General features: G+C 46.3%; 1 protein-coding gene across 1 annotated transcript in view; it reads right to left on the reverse strand.

Moving 5' to 3' along the window:
• Positions 1–277: 277 nt before the first annotated feature.
• Positions 278–17,241, reverse strand: part of GARNL3 (GTPase activating Rap/RanGAP domain like 3) — a 64,884-nt gene continuing 47,920 nt past the window's right edge. Inside the window, exons 12-29 of the mRNA XM_087704751.1 lie at positions 16,818–16,926; positions 15,509–15,554; positions 14,081–14,187; positions 13,637–13,752; positions 13,397–13,501; positions 12,750–12,824; positions 11,707–11,818; positions 9,500–9,598; positions 9,058–9,171; positions 8,680–8,855; positions 7,317–7,475; positions 6,446–6,512; positions 5,950–6,057; positions 5,573–5,691; positions 4,107–4,242; positions 3,071–3,280; positions 2,723–2,837; positions 278–1,097 (exon numbers count right to left, since the gene is read on the reverse strand). Of these exons, the coding sequence (XP_087560877.1) occupies positions 887–1,097; positions 2,723–2,837; positions 3,071–3,280; positions 4,107–4,242; positions 5,573–5,691; positions 5,950–6,057; positions 6,446–6,512; positions 7,317–7,475; positions 8,680–8,855; positions 9,058–9,171; positions 9,500–9,598; positions 11,707–11,818; positions 12,750–12,824; positions 13,397–13,501; positions 13,637–13,752; positions 14,081–14,187; positions 15,509–15,554; positions 16,818–16,926 (2,184 nt within the window). The 3' untranslated portion in view covers positions 278–886. The remainder of the gene's footprint in view (positions 1,098–2,722; positions 2,838–3,070; positions 3,281–4,106; positions 4,243–5,572; positions 5,692–5,949; positions 6,058–6,445; positions 6,513–7,316; positions 7,476–8,679; positions 8,856–9,057; positions 9,172–9,499; positions 9,599–11,706; positions 11,819–12,749; positions 12,825–13,396; positions 13,502–13,636; positions 13,753–14,080; positions 14,188–15,508; positions 15,555–16,817; positions 16,927–17,241) is intronic.

Below are 17,241 nucleotides of genomic sequence, written 5' to 3' on the forward strand. Positions count from 1 at the left end.
ATTTCAAGAATGCACAATCAAATCTTTTGAGTGTGCAAAAGCATTTGACTGAGTAAAGAGGGCTCGACCATCGTTTGCTAATAATCCCTCCCTTCTGATCCCATTAGTTTGGCAGTCAAGTGCAGGATTTGGAGGGGTGGGAGAGGCAACTCCACACACTAATACACCTTGGGATTGTGATGTTCGGGTACAGCAGCCTATGCCCTACAGCAACATGCCAGATGCTTCTAGGATCTTCCTCGTAGGGCAGATTGCAATGACTCGCTGCTTCTCCATTCTGATCTCCGAATCTGGGGACAATCTCCACGCCTGTCCAAGGTCATCACCATTCTCCAGCACTGATGGAGAAAGGGAACATGACTGTTGGTCGTTGCCATGAAGGGAGGGGGCGCTTCGGACTTGCCCCACCCCTGAACTGTCAGCAGTCTGTTCCTCGAAATCCATGTGCCATGTGAAAATATAGAGGTTTAATCAATTCACTGATTAAAACGCCTCCGATCCTTCACCTAGATTTTTTTCCAACAACAACAACACAAAAAAATTGGGTGACCGCTCTCTTGTCACCCAAAAGACTATACACACGCATACGCACCCACACCCCTGGCCTCTTGTTCAATCAATCGATCGACTGAAACAATCCAGGCATCTGGAGCTGGCCACTCGTTCGATCAATCGATCGACTGAGACAATTCAGGCATCCCGAGTTGGATCCCTGGGCTCCTCTCTTGGACTGCATGCGGTGATCACTTCTAACATTACTAGGACTTTTGGCTGTGATGGATACCGTTTTAAGAGAGCTGTACAAAATTGGGGCGGGGGGGCCAATGGCAGAGAACGGAGGGGGGAGGGGGCGAGTGCGTGCAAAGAGGGGCCGTCCCAGCTGTCTTCACTTCAAGTCAATGACACCTTCGTCAAAGGAGGCCCCAAGTTGGAAGCGAGCACTGGGCTGGCCCTCCTGCTCCTTCTCCTTCTCCTCCTGCTCCTCCTCTTTCTCCTCCTGCTCCTGCTCCTCCTCCTCCAGTGGGACAGGGTCAACGTCCAAACCGGTAGAGAAGGGGGGCTCTTCAGAAGGGCTCTCAAAGGAGGTTACAACAAGCCTGGGGAGAGGAAAGCAGAAACGGGGAAGAGGGGTGGGTGGGTTGTAGCAGTACGCGATCACCTTCCCGGCAGAGTTGGTATTCAGCAGGTTTTGACCAGTTCTGGAGAACCGGTAACGGACGTTTTGAGTAGTTCGGAGAACCAGCAAATACCACCTCTGGCTGGCCCTGCCCCCATCTATTCTCTGCCTCCCGAGTCCCAGCTGATCGGGAGGGAATGGGGATTTTGCAGTAACCTTCCCCTGCCACGCCCACCAAGCCATGCCCACCAAGCCACGCCCACAGAACTTCACGGCTTGTTTCTGTTTCTTCCCTCTGGGAGGAAGTTACGAAGCATCTGTAGCGGGACTGATAGATTCTGTAATGGCTTTGTTCCGTGTTTTAAATTTGCAGGATTCTTCCCCCTCCCCCCGCCATGTATATATTCGAACTAGACTGTGATGTTTCTCTGTGTCATATTATGTGTGTGTATGTGTATGTGCGTGTGCATAAAGCTTGTCTTTTGAGAGTTGAATGCAACGAAATTTCCTTTTAATGTATGCTGATTAGTGTACATTTAAAATGACAATAAAGTTGTCTTCTAAATTCATATTCTACTCTATTCTATTCTACTCAACTCTATTCTAAATTCATATTCTATTCTACTCTATTCTCTTCTAAACTTATACTCTACTCTACTCTAAATTCATATTCTATACCATTCTACTCCACTCTATTCTCTTCTAAATTCATATTCTATCCTATCCTAAATTCATATTCTATTCTATTCTATTCTACTCTATTCCAAATTCATATTCTATACTGTTCTACTCCACTCTATTCTAAATTCATATTCTATTTCTATTTTAAATTCATATTCTACTATTCTATTCTAAATTCATATTCTATTCTATTCTAAATTCATATTCTATTCTATTCTAAATTCATATTCTATACCATTCTACTCCACTCTATTCTATCCTAAATTCATATTCTATTTTTCTTAATTCATATTCTATTTTTCTAAATTCATATTCTAGTCTATCCTAAATTCATATCCTATCCTATTCTAAATTCATATTCTACTCTACTCTATTCTAAATTCATATTCTATTTCTATTCTAAATTCATATTCTATTTCTATTCTAAATTCATATTCTATTCTATCCTAAATTCATATCCTATCCTATCCTAAATTCATATTCTATTCTATTCTATTCTATTCTACTCTATTCCAAATTCCTATTCTATACTGTTCTACTCCACTCTATTCTAAATTCATATTCTATTTCTATTTTAAATTCATATTCTACTCTATTCTATTCTAAATTCATATTCTATTCTATTCTAAATTCATATTCTATCCTATTCTAAATTCATATTCTATTCTATTCTGAATTCATATTCTATTCTACTCTATTCTCTTCTAAACGTATACTCTACTCTACTCTATTCTAAATTCATATTCTATTCTACTCCACTCCACTCCACTCTACTCTACACTATTCTATTGATCTTAAAAAGGGTTTAGCCATCACAGAAACATCAAATCGGAATAGTCGCCTTGAGATAAATGCGTCTTCCAAGCTAAGAGTGCAGGCTTATAGCCTCAACCCCAACTCTCTCTCCTGTCAGTCGTTGTTTACCTGTCGCTGCTGGAGGAGCGTAGAGTTCCCTGTTTGGGAGGATCTGATTGTTTTGATGGAAGCTTCTTCTGCTTGGGGCCACCTTCAGACTTTGAAGGAGGAGCATTTAAGAGACCTGGAGAAACCGGGAAAGAGCATCTGTTCAAATTGTATAGGATCTCCTGCTTGAGGAGGCGGTTGGACTAGAAGACCTCCAAGGTCCCCTTCCAGCTCTATTCTGATCGATCCGATTCATTTTTATAATGCAACCTAAGAACTTTTTTTTTGCAGAGGCCCAGGCTCGAAGTTGGTCTCAAAAGTCCCGTTCGGTGGATGGTTCGGAAAAGCCCGGGTTCTCGCAGTCCTTACCAAGTAATTCTTTACGAGTTCTGCTGGCAATCTCTTTGATCTCTATCCGCGACAAGGAGAGGGAAGGGGCCACCAGAATCGAGGACACGCCAGATGAGGTCGGGGTGGTGATGACTTTGGGCACCATGGGGGACTTGAGCGGGCGCTCGATGCTCCGGCCAACCAGATTGCTGAGGGGGATTTTGTAGATATTCCTGCACAGAGCTTCACCTGAGTGGAGGAAGGGAAGAGGGTTGATGCCACCCAACGTGGTTCAAGACAGTTGGCCAAAGAGCTGAACGGTCAACCAAACGTTCCAGGTAATTCCTGACTTACAACTGCTTGTTTCGTGACCCCCAACAATAAGAGTAACTAAAGATAAGGATAGGAGATGCGGTGGCTCAGTGGCTAAGACGCTGAGCTTGTCGATCAGAAAGGGCGGCAGTTTGGCAGTTCGAATCCCTAGCGCCACGTAACGGAGCGAGCTCCTGTGACTTGTCCCAGCTTCTGCCAAAGTAGCAGTTTGAAAGCACGTCAAAAATGCAAGTAGAAAAATAGGGACAACCTTTGGTGGGAAGGGAACAGCGTTCCGTGCGCCTTCAGCATTTAGCTCCTCTCACACATATGTGCTAGTTGTTCCCAACTCTAGGGGGTGGTGCTCATCTCCTTTTCAAAGCCAGAGAGCCAGTGCTGTCCGAAGATGTCTCCGTGGTCACGTGGACGGCATGACGCAACGCTGAAGGTGCACGGAACGCTGTTACCTTCCCACCAAAGGTGGTTCCTATTTTTCTACTTGCATTTTTGATGTGCTTTCGAACTGCTAGGTTGACAGAAGCTGGAACAAGGAATGGGAGCTCACTCCGTTATGCAGCGCTAGGGGTTCGAACTGCCAAACTGCCGACCTTTTCTGATCGACAAGCTCAGTGTCTTAGCCACTGGACCACCACGTCCCTCTAGGATGGGGTAAAACAGAAAGCCCAATATTTGGAACGGATTTCGGAAAGGAACGACGCTTTAGCAATCAGCAAATCAATGGCCTCCAGCCCAGTTTCCTTACCTTCTGTTGCAGAAGGGGAGAAAATGAGATTTTCTTGGACGGAAGGCGTCTGGGGGGATCCGGGTGAGCTGGTCTCCTTCGAGCTGCTGTTGGACACCTCGCTCACTGCCGTGGCAGCTATGAAGTAGATATCTGACTGGAAGGAGAAGTGAATTGAGGCTTGGCAAACAGACTTTCCGAGGAATGTTTATCCACACGAACCTTATCTTGCTTGGAGAGCTGCCAGATAACTAGTTTCCAAATGCAGGGCAAGGCAAAACTTGGCACAGAGTCTCTTATAGTCACAAACAGAACTTTCCACTCTTGAAACGACCAAAGGAACGAATTGTTTCCTGCAAAAGCCCCCTCCCCATTCGCTCCTCTTTTGTTTCCTCTGGGAGGGGCCAATCACCTCCAAGGTGTGGCTTTACTGCCAAATCGACCCTGTTTTCTTAGTTGTTCTTCTTCTCTACCCTTCGGGTGCTTTGGCCCGGCTGCGCATACATTTAAATATTTGGGGGGGGGGGCTTATTTGGGGGGGGGTTTAAACTTTTTTTTTCAAAGATTTTTTTATTTTTTTATTCTCTTACATACTATTTTAAGTATACATTCACATAATTGTTATTCTTCTTTACATTTATCGTTCTTATACATTTATTATTTCATTTAATAAGTTATAATGTTCAGTTTGGGTTGCTTTATTTGCCATCCCTTCCACCTATTGTAACACCTTGTTTTCTCTTTCTTTTCTCCCTTCCTTTTCTACTTCCTTCCTTCCTCCTCTCCTTTCCCTTTCTTCTTCCCTTCCCTTTCTCCTACTCCTACTCTTTCTCTTCCCCTTCCTACCCTCTCTCCTTCTCTTTCTCTCCCTTCAATCCTCCCCTCCTTTCCCTTCCTTCTTCCCTTCCCTTTTTCCTACTCTTCCTCTACTCCTTCCTACCCTCTCTCCTTCTCTTTCTCTCCCTTCAATCCTCCACTCCTTTCCCTTCCTTCTTTCCTTCCCTTTCTCCTACTCTTCCTCTTCCCCTTCCTACCCTCTCTCCTTCTCTTTCTCTCCCTTCAATCCTCATTTCCTTTCCCTTCCTTCTTCCCTTCCCTTTCTCCTACTCCTCCTCTTCCCCTTCCTACCCTCTCTCCTTCTCTTTCTCTCCCTTCCATCCTCCTCTCCTTATCTCTTTCTTCTTTCCCCCATCTTCCTTTCATTCTCTCCTCCTCTCTCCCTTTCTTTTTCTATTGTTTGTTGGTGTATATTTTAAAACTCAGTTGATGTTTCCTTGTGATGGTATTTCCGCCAACCCAAATATAATTTAGTATCATTTCTTATTCCCTTACTTTCGCTAGTCTATCCTAGTTATGTTTCCCCCGGGGAGGGCTTACTATCAGGGAAGGTCTTATTTTCAGGGAAACAGGGGTATCTCATAGCTTAACTCCAAATGGTGAGGACAGCCACCAAAGGAACTTGATGTGGCAGATCAAGATCTCCTTACCCTGGATGCCACCAGCTGCAAGGCTGGGACCACAGCTGTATGAACCAGGTTGCCGTTCACCACCAACCGGATCTCAATGGAGTCGGTAGTGAAGGCCAAGATGTAAGGGAAGGCGCAAACTGCAGGAGAGAGTGGAAGAAGGTTAGGTACGTTGGAGAAATGTGATAAGAGATTACTAATACTGTTATTGTGAATTGGATTAATGTGACTGATACAATATGGATGTATATTTAAAAGTAAAAAAATGTATTTTTTTTTAAAGGAATGTTGATGAAGAAGACAACCTAGAAGGCTCTTTCGGACCCAGCATTTCTCAAGCTGTCCAGATGTGCTCCTGGACAACCCAGCCCAGCTGAAAGTCACTTGGGTTCTCTTACCGATTGCGTAAGGAACTTGGTTCCAGCTGAAATGGTAGTCCGAGGCCAGGGGCTGGGCCAACGCTGTGCCCCCGTTGAAGGGACACACTTTGCGGTAATAGCAAACATCTGCAACAACGACAGAAGAAACAACAGTGGAAGGAGGAGGAGGAGGAGGAGGAGGAGGAGGAGGAGGAGGAGGTGGTGGTGGTGGTGGTGGTGGTGGTGGTGGAGGAGGAGGAGGAGGAGGAGGAGGAGGTGGTGGTGGTGGTGGTGGTGGTGGAGGAGGAGGAGGAGGAGGAGGAGGAGGTGGTGGTGGTGGTGGTGGAGGAGGAGGAGGAGGAGGAGGAGGAGGAGGAGGGGGTGGTGGTGGTGGTAGTGGTGGTGGTGGTGGTGGTGGAGGAGGAGGAGGAGGAGGAGGAGGAGGAGGAGAACTGGACTGAATAAAAACAGGAGGAGGTCGAAGCCCAAAGAAGGCTCTGCTTTTCGGAGCTTCCGAGCAGAAAACGGTACTTACAATTGTAGCACAGAAGCAGTCCGGCTTCTCCGTCTTCATATACATCAATAGCTGCAACAAAATTAACCTGCAATGATAGTGGGCAAGGATAGTGGGCAAACTGGAGGCCAGGCTGACTGCCACCCAGTGCAAGGATCTCTCCTTTCCCTGCTCTCCCCTCTATCTTCCAGAAACTGTATAGAATTGTCTTTCCCGATTGTTTCGTGTCCCCGCCGAAGCTGGAATTGCTTCTCTCCTTCATTAGTTTCCATTCATTGCCTCATGTCCTGCTTTCAGTTGCTTTGGAGAATAGATTTCTTAGTGGCAGCCCCTGAGATATCGGAACATTGCTATCATGTCCGTCCCCCCCACCCCACAAGTCATTTTCACTAGACTTTCCCAACTCCTGCACCTGTTCTTCGTGTGATTTAGCCTCCAGTCCCCTAATCATCTTGGTTGCTCTTCTCTGCCCTCTTTCTAGAGTCTCAACCTCTTTTTTTAATATCATGGCGACCAAAACTGGATGCAATAGCACTTAAGACTTATAGACCGCTTCACAGTGCTTTACGGCCCTCTCTAAGCAATTTACAGAGTCAGCCTGTTGCCCCCCCCAAAAAAACAACAATCTGGCTCCTCATTTTACCCACCTCGGAAGGACGGAAGGCTGAGTCAACCTTGAGCCTGTTGAGATCCGAACTGCCAAATTGCAGGCAGCCGGCAGTCAGCGGACGTAGCCTGCAGTACTGCACTCTCACCACTGCGCCACCGTGGCGCAATGTTCCCATTACTATTGGACTCCCAGGAAAAATACCTGGGTTTCTTCCCCCCTCCGATTCTCAAGACAAGGATCTTCTGACGCGAAACTAATTCCGGACTCTCTACTTGGACCTACCCTGCTCGCGTCAACGTTGTGCATTCGGTAGCACTCGCCCGTGCTCTCGCTGACCAGGTCAAACTGGTGTCGGTAGGCCACGCAGATCAGGTTGTCGTTTTCGCCGGTGGGTCCATCCACCAATGTCATGACCACAGGAGGATCGGATAAGCAGATTTCCTGTGCCGGAAAAGTCACAAGGCACGAAAAAAAAGGGGACTGTGAAATTTGGCAGGGAGAAGCCAAAACAAAAAATGCTGAATATTAAGACCAGCACAGACAAGTTAAGGATGTCCGTCTAAATGGATTTCTTATTCTTTGTAATGTTTTTGGTGTTTCCAAAAGGATTTAAAGAGCTCTCTCCATCTCAAGACAGAGAGAATATATCTGCCGAACAAAACTCTGCGCTGGCGACAGGAAGAGCATCTGGCCATTAAAGCACTCTGCTAGCTCCATTCCTTTGCCCACAAGGGATTATGGGGTAGTTAAAAGATGATGATGACTGCTTTTTCTGGATTCGCCAACTGGACAGTTGACACCAAGCTCAGAGGGCATCAAGGGATCCCACAGTTCAACCCTGAGCTACCAAGATTCTCTACTATTGGTTGACTATCAACCTTGTTCCTCAACTTTAACAACTTTAATAGGTGTGGAACTCAGCCAGGCTTGGGGAATTTTGGGAATTGAAGCCCAAACAACTTAAAATTTGCCAAGGTTGGGAAACACCGGACTCGCACATCTGTCATTGTTTTATCTCAGCTTGGCAGCTCATCTGCTGAGGCTTTACCTCAAACCTTGTTCTGACCTAGGCTCCCCCAGTAGCACAAAGCTGGGTCCTCGTCCCAATAAACCCCTTTTATTTACTTGACAGTGAATTCCTCTCCAGCAAAGTCTTTCCTCTCCCACAGCCTTTCAAAATAGTTCACAATTACCGAAATTTATCAGGCTTGGAGAGTGGCCAGGCCGATATCTTTCAGACGCCGCAATACTTGGCAAGAATGAACTAATTGTCTCCTGCAAACTCCACTCCCCTTTCGCACCTCTTTTATTCCCTCTGGGAGGGGCCATTCATCATCCACCTGTGGCCTTCCTCCCAAGTTGACCCTTGTTCCTTAGCTGTTCCCTTCGTCTGGCAACTCTGCGCATGCGCACACTGGGAACAAGCTCCAGCTGTTCTTCTGCCTCACTGATGTTTGATAACCGGCGTACGGCCCTGGACCTCTCCCTGCCTCCCACACAGAGCCCTCCTCAGAGCCTTCCCCAGACTCCAGGACTGGCCCATCTTCCTCCCCAACCTCCTCACTGTCCGAATCTGCCCCAACCTCCTCACTGTCCGAATCTGCCGCCAGTTCTGCTGGCTGCTGGTGGGCCACGACGAACCTACCCTGATGTATTGGAACTCCTCTACGGGGGATTCGGACTGGGGGGACGCCAAGGGGGCACCGTTCAGAGTCTCCCACCGCCTGAACTTCCGGGTGACGAGAAGCAGCTTGTTTCGAATCGCGACGATGATCCGCAGTTCGTTGCTGTGGTGAGTATTGATGGCGTAGAGATGGCAGCCTGATGGGGACAGACACACAGACACACACACACACACACAAACAAACAAACAAACAAACATATAAGCTTATATATTAAGCTTAAAATAGCCTAACCCCCTGGTCTTTGTGACAGCCCCTCCCACAGACAGCCCTGGTGGCTTGATCAAAACTACTAATTCGGGAATCATGGTTTGATTTCCGATCAGAAACTTCCGCAATACCTTTGGTTTTCTCCAATTTGTTTTCCCGGCAATCACTTTTACTCCTGGTTGATTTTGCTTCGATGCTTTTCCATAGGGCTTTCAGTCTGAAGACCAGCAAGCGTGCCTCCTTCCCTACCGGACGGAAGGGCAAGCAAGCACGTCAAGAGGGCTACCTCATCCCAAGGGCCCTGATCAGCATGCATGCACACTGCTCGGACGAATGGCGTTGCACGCACACACTTGCCGGCCACTCACGCAGAATTCCCCTCCCCCTCTCACACACACACGGGTCCTCAAAACCAGAAAAACAGAGGAATTCCGCTGTTGCAGGACGTTTTGGTCCTGGATGCGGATGAAAATTCTGCATGTTGCGGGAACGAAACACAGCTCTGTTCCTTAGTTCTGTCTTATGATGCTGGGGAATGTTAAGTCTCCCAAATAGCTCAGTGGTGCTTCTTACCTTTGTCTACTCTGGTGATTAGGAGGTCCAACGTTTCCAGGACGTGCATCTGTTTGATCTGTAATGTTTTATCGAACACTGGGACGGGAGGCTGTCCATCTGGAAAAGGAAGGTTGCAGAGCATTGGAACCGCTGGAACATCCTCAGTGCTCTCTGAGCTGAGCGGTTTTCTTGCAGATGTTTCATGGCCCAACTAGATAACATCTTCACTGCTAGAAGGGAGTGGGGTTTTCAGGGGAGGAGGAGGAGGAAGAGGAGAAAGAGGAGGAGGACTATGGGGTCCTTGGTGCTCTCTGAGGTTGGTTGTTTTATTCCAGACATTTCATGACCCAACTAAGGAACATCATCAGTACTAGAAGGGAGTGGGGTTTATAGACAGGAGGAGGAGGAGGACGACGACGACTGTACGGTCCTTAAATGCTTAAATGCTCTCTGAGCTTGGTTGGTTTCTTGGAGAGGTTTCATGACCGATCAAGGTAACATCTTCAGTGACAGAAGGGAGCGGGGTTTGCTTCTGTAACACTGACGACGCTACCTAGTTGGATCGTGAAATGTTTGCAACAAAACAACTAAGCTCAGAGAGCATTTAAGCATGTTGTTTATTTGATACTAGCTGGATACCAATGCTTCACAATGGAACTTTGTGATCAGGCAATGCAGGAGAAATCCGATTCACTTCAGTTCAATCCGTTGGCTTTCATGGTAGTCGGTGATTGAAACTCATAAGGGAATATCGCTCTGGCTCCCTTGAGTCCGGAAGCACTTCCATAGGTGGAAGGCATAGACATTTTGGTAAGTTACAGGTGTTTAGTACTATAAGGAGCCCCAGACTGCTCCTGAGTGAAGGAATGGAACGTCTGCCAGTTTGAACTAATGGTAACGGAATGCGAGGCAACTGGCAGTTGGAACAGAGTTCTTTTCAGGTGGGGAGGGAGAGTAGAACTCCTTAGCATCAGAGTGTGTTAATTACTGTATAAGAAATATTAATGATCTGATGGTCATTTCAACAAATCCTTTCTTAGCGAGAACCTAGAAGCCAAGAGGAACATATGTGCCAAATTTCAAGTATGCAGGCTTTACGGTTCTGGAGATTTCGTGATAATGCATGAGTGATATTTTGCATGCATGCATATATATATATATATATATATATATATATATATATATATATATATATGTGTGTGTGTGTGTGTGTGTGTGTGTGTGTGTGTGTGTGTGTGTGTGTGTGTGTGTGTGTGTGTGTGTGTGTGTGTGTGTGTGCGCGCGCGCGCATCTTAGGCAGATGTGTTAACCACTAAGCCACAGAGTTCGACTCCTTACCAGCTGTGCTGGGGTGAAAGGTGAGATGCAAGACAGCACAGGTTCAATTCCCAGTAAGGGTATGGCTAGCTGATGAGAGCTAAATTGCTTGAAATAGATCTATACTAGTCTCCCTTTATTTATTTATCAGCACAAATACACACACACACACACACACACACACACACATTTCATAAAATGATTGAATATCTTTTCTATAGCAAAAGGTCCCTAATTTATTTTCTTTTCTTTTTTTCTTTTTAAAAAGGCATGAAGCAGAAGGATACTAGCTGTGTTATATTTCTATCCGGGGTTGAAGCCAAAGACTGACACTTACATTTTCAGGAAATAGACTGAAAGGAAAGCAGTTCTCTAAATGAGAATGAAAAACCTCCCCAGAAAGGTTTTTGCTGAGAGCTCTCTAAAAGGTAAAGTTAAAGGTTCCCCTCGCACATATGTGCTAGTCTTTCTCAACTCTAGGGGGCGGTGCTCATCTCCATTTCAAAGCCAAAGAGCCAGCGCTGTCCGAAGATGCCTCCGTGGTCATGTGGCCGGCATGACTCAACGCCAAAGGCGCACGGAACGCTGTTCCCTTCCCACCAAAGGTGGCTCCTATTTTTCTACTTGCATTTTTTTACGTGCTTTCGAACTGCTAGCTTGGCAGAAGCTTGGACAAGTCACGGGAGCTCACTCCATTACACGGCGCTAGGGATTCGAACCGCCAAACTGCCGACCTTTCTGATCGACAAGCTCAGCGTCTTTGCCACTGAGCCACCGCGTCCCTTGAGACTCTCTAGGGCACTTTAAAAGCAGAAATTCAGTTAAAATTCATTTGTTTCCAAAAGGGGGAAGGCAGTGGGGTGAGGCCAGGTGCAGACATTCTCACCGCCGTGGGGTGGTTTACTCACCGTCTAACAGAAAGACACCAACATCTGTTGAGACAAGCAGGGACTGTCCCCAGGAATCCGCACAAATGACTTCATGCGGGAAATTGCTGCAGAAGCATTGCGACTCCCAGGGCTGCAGAAGAATGCAATTATGGATGGTGAGTGGATGGACAGAGACAGAGAGACCGAGAGAGGGAGAGAGAGAAGGAGAGACACAGTGAAAGAAACACAAAGAGAAAAAGACAAAGAGAGATACAGAATAAGAAAGGGACAGAAAGAGAGACAGAGATAGAAAGAGGGACAGAGAGAATGAAAAAAAAGGGGAGAGAAAATACAGAGAGACAAAAGGAGAAAGACAGAAACAGAAAGAGAAGAAGAGAAGAGACAAAGAGAGAGGCAGAAAGAGACAGAGAGACAAAAAGAGAAAGAGAGACAGAAAGAAAGACAGAGATAGAAAGAGGGACAGAGAATGAAAAAAAAGGAGAGAGAGAGACAGAGAGAGACAGAGAGAGAAAATACAGAGAGACAAAAGGAGCGAGACAGACAGAAACAGAAAGAGAAAAAGAGACAAAGAGAGAGGCAGAAAGAGACAGAGAGACAAAAAGAGAGAGAGAGAAAGAGAAAGAGAGAGAGAGAGAGAGACAAAGACAAAGACACAAAAGAAGAAAGAGACAGACACACACAGAGAGAAAAGGAAAAGGCAGAGAAAGACAGAGAGAGATAAAAAGAGAAAGAGAAAAAGAAAAAAGAAAGGGCACCATGGAAATTAAGGCAGTGTGTTGCTTTAGAATTCTTCACCCTCCTCATTACCAAGGAATAACAGCGTCCCCATTGCCCCAAACTTCCCAAATGAAAAAGGGGATGCTGGTTTGTTAAGAGCAAAGTCTTAACTCTGGGCAACCTTTTTTACGACATTCTTCTGAACTTTGCAAAGGATCCAATGGGTTTGGTACCGAAAACAGTTCGATCTTGTTCAAAGACCACCGTCTTCCTCCTTGCAAAGGTTCACCACTGCCCCCCAAACGATTCACTCACCTCTTTTTTACAGAGGATTATTCACTCACCTCTTTTTTACAGAGGCTGGTCGTGGCTAAAATAGTCGGGGCGTCCCCCCTCACAATGGTTTTCAGTTTGAGGGCCTTCAAAGGAAATAACAACAACAACAACAATAACAACAACATTCTGTTAAGGTAGCATTACGATAAAGTAGAATTCCGCTTGTCTGCTTGTGTTTCTCATGTAAGATAAAGGTAAAATGCTTGGTATCTGGCTTTAAATTGACGATGGTTCCTGGGATCAAGTGATCCCTTTTTGTCGACCAGGGGGAGGGGGGACAGATTCGCTGAACAACCGGGCCGCTCACTTCACAACTGCGGTGATTCACTCAACAACCGTGGCAAGAAATGGAAAGCTGTTTTCGCCCTCCCAGAGGCGCAAGGCCAGCCTCCGGAGCCTGGGGAAGCTGAAAACGAGACGCCTGGCCGCGGTGCAGGAGATCGGTGAGGCCACGCCCACCATAGCCACGCCCACCCAGCATCCAGGCAGAGAACCCCTTGCTGAGATTTTTGAAGCCCACCCCTGCCAATATCTAGCGGGCTGTTCCAGAGAAGAGGGGAGGGGGTCAACCTATTCCGAAAAGCACCTGAAGGCCTGTCCTACACCTGATTTAAAAAAAAAAAACCACCGCACCTTCTCACCCGTCAACACACACCTGGCCAAGCCGAACAAATTCCGCCTGGCGAGCTTCTTCTTTCTTCCGCGCTGATTTGGGGGATTCGGGCAAAACGTCGCTGAAGGACCTCCGGTTCAGCATGTTCTAGAAACCAGTTGAAGAAAGGGGTTGGCGTCTTGGGACAGCTTGGGCGTTTCCAAGATGGGATCGGAGCAGCGGGTTGGGCTAGATAACCTCTGGGTGCTTCCCCCCCCCCCCCCGGGGCAGGGCGGAGCTCACCTTGTGCATATCCGGCATCAGATCCTGGTACAAGGACCGAATCAACATGTCAAGTGTCCGTTGTCGCTTCTGAGCGAAAGTCGGTGTTTCCAAAGTGGCTTTCTCCCCATTGATCACTGCACCAAAAGAGAAGACCATGTTTCTCCAAAAATAAGACAGGGGTTTTTTTTTAATTCTATTTTATCATTTGTTATTTTATTATTTATTTCATTAAGACCCGACAGTATAGATTGACACTATCCATTACAGAACTGCTGTTATCTATGGAAGAAATGAAGAGTATTTATTACAGAAGCTGGGAGCTTCACACCCTTTCGGATTTATTTTCTCCCTTGGAGATTTATGTACAATTATTTATTATGCCAGTTTTTGTGAAGGCAATTTCAGGAAAGGAAACCTTGATGCCGAGATTAAGCTGAAGGTGGAGGAATGTTTAATATTTACATTTTACCAGAAGGAAATCCCTGAATTCCTGGTGGTCGGTGAAGACCGGCGGGGACGGAAGTGGGGGTCCAAAGAGGGGCACGCTTTCTTCGGAAAAAATTTTCAGCCTACGATGGTGGGAGAGAAAGAAGGGAGAGAAGGAAAGAGAGAATGACAACCTGATGAGGACCCAGATTGTTGGAGGGCAAGATGCAGACTCTGTAAACCGCTTAGAGAGGGCTGCAAAGCGCTATGAAGTGGGATATAGGTGTAAGAGCTATTGATATTGCTTGCTTCTCTCCCTCCTTTCCCTCGCTTTTCTTCTTCGTTCCTTTCTTCCTTCTCTTCCTCCTTCCTTCTTTTTCTCCCTCCCTTTCTCCTTCCTTCCTTCCTTTCCTCCCTCCTTTTCTTTCTTGCCATGGTGGTGTAGTGGTTAGAATGCAGTATTATAGTGTGTCTAAGTACTATTACTATTTTCCTTCCTTCCTTCCTTCCTTCCTTCCTTCCTTCCTTCCTTCCTTCCTTCCTTCCTTCCTTCCTTCCTTCCTTCTCTCCCTCCCAGTGGTTAAAATGCAGTATTATAGTGTAAGTCTAAGTGCTATTACTATTTTCTTTCCTTCCTTCCTTCCTTCCTTCCTTCCTTCCTTCCTTCCTTCCTTCCTTCCTTCCTTCTCTCCCTCCCAGTGGTTAAAATGCAGTATTATAGTGTGAGTCTAAATGCTATTACTATTTTCCTTCCTTCCTTCCTTCCTTCCTTCCTTCCTTCCTTCCTTCCTTCCTTCCTTCCTTCCCTCCCTCCCTCCCTCCCTCCCTCCCTCCCTCCTAGTGGTTAAAATGCAGTATTATAGTGTAAGTCTAAATGCTATTACTATTCCTTCCTTCCTTCCTTCCTTCCTTCCTTCCTTCCTTCCTTCCTTCCTTCCTTCCTTTCCTTCCTTCTCCCCCTCCCAGTGGTTAGAATGCAGTATTGCAGGCTAACACTGCTGACTGCCAGCAGTTTGATTCTCATCGACTCAAGGTTGACAGAGCCTTCCATCCTTCCAAGGTCGGTAAAATGAGGACCCAGACTGTTGGGGGGCGGAGGGGAAAGGCTGACTATGTAAAGTACTTAGAGAGGGATGTAAAGCACTACGAAGCAGTATATGTCTAAGTGTTATATCTATTGCCATCTCTCTGTCTATATCTATCCATATCTCTACATCTATCTAAGAGCCTTGGTAGTACAGTGGTTACAATGCAGTATGGCAGGCTAATTCTGCCGGCTGCCAGCAGTTCGATTCTCATATGGTTCAATCCATCCTTCTGAGGTTGGAAAAACGAGGACCCAGATTGTTGGGGGAAAGAGGTTGACTCTGCAAACGGCATAGAGAGGGCTGTAAAAGGACTGTGAAGCGGCATATAAGTGCTACTGCTTTAGGAAGGAGTAGTTGGAGCAGTGTTAACACCTACCTGTAGCTATCGCTTTGTTTATTGTATCGCACTAAGGCAAAAATATCTGCAGAGTTAGTTAAGGATACCGATTTCCAGTTATTAAGTCAGGGGATCGTATTTTGTAACGGCTCTCTTCCCCTGCCCCCCCCCCCAAACCTCAGGAGATTTTTGGCCGAAATTAAAGATCCAATTCACTGAAATGTTCAACCCGGGTATCAAACTACACTCCAATGGCACCCGAGCGGATCATGATTACAAATGTAAAAACACCAGATAGAGAGAGTGTAGTTTCCTCGGTCCCGGTAAGCCCCCAACAAAAATCTACTTGGAAGTAACATGGGCTTCCATGTTGAAGCCCACTTGGGTCTCGTTTGAAATCCAATTATTGCGTGTTTCAAAATATGTATTGGTGTTCCACCTGTGATACCAAGGAAGGACTTGTAGAAGATAATCAAGCTGAGCCCAAGGGAGGAGTTAAATGCGTCAATAGTCATGAACTCCTGTGTGCCCACAAGAGAGCTAGGTCCAGCCTACCCGTTCCCACCGAGGCTTCCCAAGAGCATGAAGCAAACTCCCAACAAAAAACCCTTTTATGAATTGGCTGTGAATTCTGCTCATTCACATCCAGCAAAGGGAGGATTTACAGTCACAGGCCTTATCTGGCTTGGAGAGCTGCCAAGCCGGTATCTGCAAAACCTGGCAAAGAGTCTCAAGAGAGTCACAAACCAATGAAGGGAACTGATTGTCTCCTGCAAACTCCACTCCCTCTTTGCTCCTCTTTTATTTCCTCTGGGAAGGGCCATTCACTGTCTACCTGTGGCCTTACTCCCAAGTCGACCCCTGTTCTTTAGCTGTTCCCTTCATCTGGCAATTATGCATGCGCACACTAGGAACAGGCTCCAGCTGTTCTTCTGCCTCACTGATGTCTGACTCCAAAGGCAGCATATAGCTCTGGCCCCCTCTCTGCCTCCGACACAGAGTCCTCCTCAGAGCCTTCCCCAGACTCCAGGACTGGCCCATCTTCCTCCCCAACCTCCTCACTGTCCGAATCTGCTGCCAGCTCCGCTGGTACGGGCCACAAACACCACCCTGAATGTCTTTCTTATCTCCCGCTCATTTCCCTTGACTGTTAGTTGGTCAGATTCTTGTAGAGACCTTAAACTTGCAATAAACCTTTATACTCGTTTGAACTCCCTGAATCTCCGGATCTCTCCGGCGTTTGACAGCACCCTTTTAAACCTCGGAGGGAAAGTTAAGAAAATAGATCTGTTCTAAAGGACAAAACAACAAACATGAGTAGCAAATCCAGGATTGTAGGGAAAGATACGCGTAAAGTGAGAACGGATCATGGATGGTTTGAAAGCCGGTGACGTTTCTTCTCCTTCCTGGAACACGATGGTGACAATGTCATTTCCGATGTGTCTCTTCCTTTCTACCTGCAAAAGAAGAATCAAATAGATCTTAGTGTTGGATTCCCTACTGGCGTTAGTCTTGGTTTTCATCTCCCGGGCTTCCTACCCAATATGTAAAGATGGCTTCGTAATTGTATATATTAAATAGACAAGAAGGCAAAAAATAAATAAATCACAAAGCTGTTTTCTTGCAGACATCTCATGACCCAACTAGATAACATCATCAGTGTCATTTCATTGGGAATGAGTTTGCTCTCTTTTTATAGACAAGTGGCAAATATAAATAAGCAGAGACCAAACTCCATTCCTTTCTAGCACTGAGGATGTTACCTAGTTGGG

Source organism: Thamnophis sirtalis, unplaced genomic scaffold (assembly GCF_051295495.1).
Source record: "Thamnophis sirtalis isolate CommonGarterSnake01/CBP01778 unplaced genomic scaffold, rThaSir2_p1.2 scaffold_2, whole genome shotgun sequence".
Classification (NCBI taxonomy): Eukaryota; Metazoa; Chordata; class Lepidosauria; order Squamata; family Natricidae; genus Thamnophis; species Thamnophis sirtalis.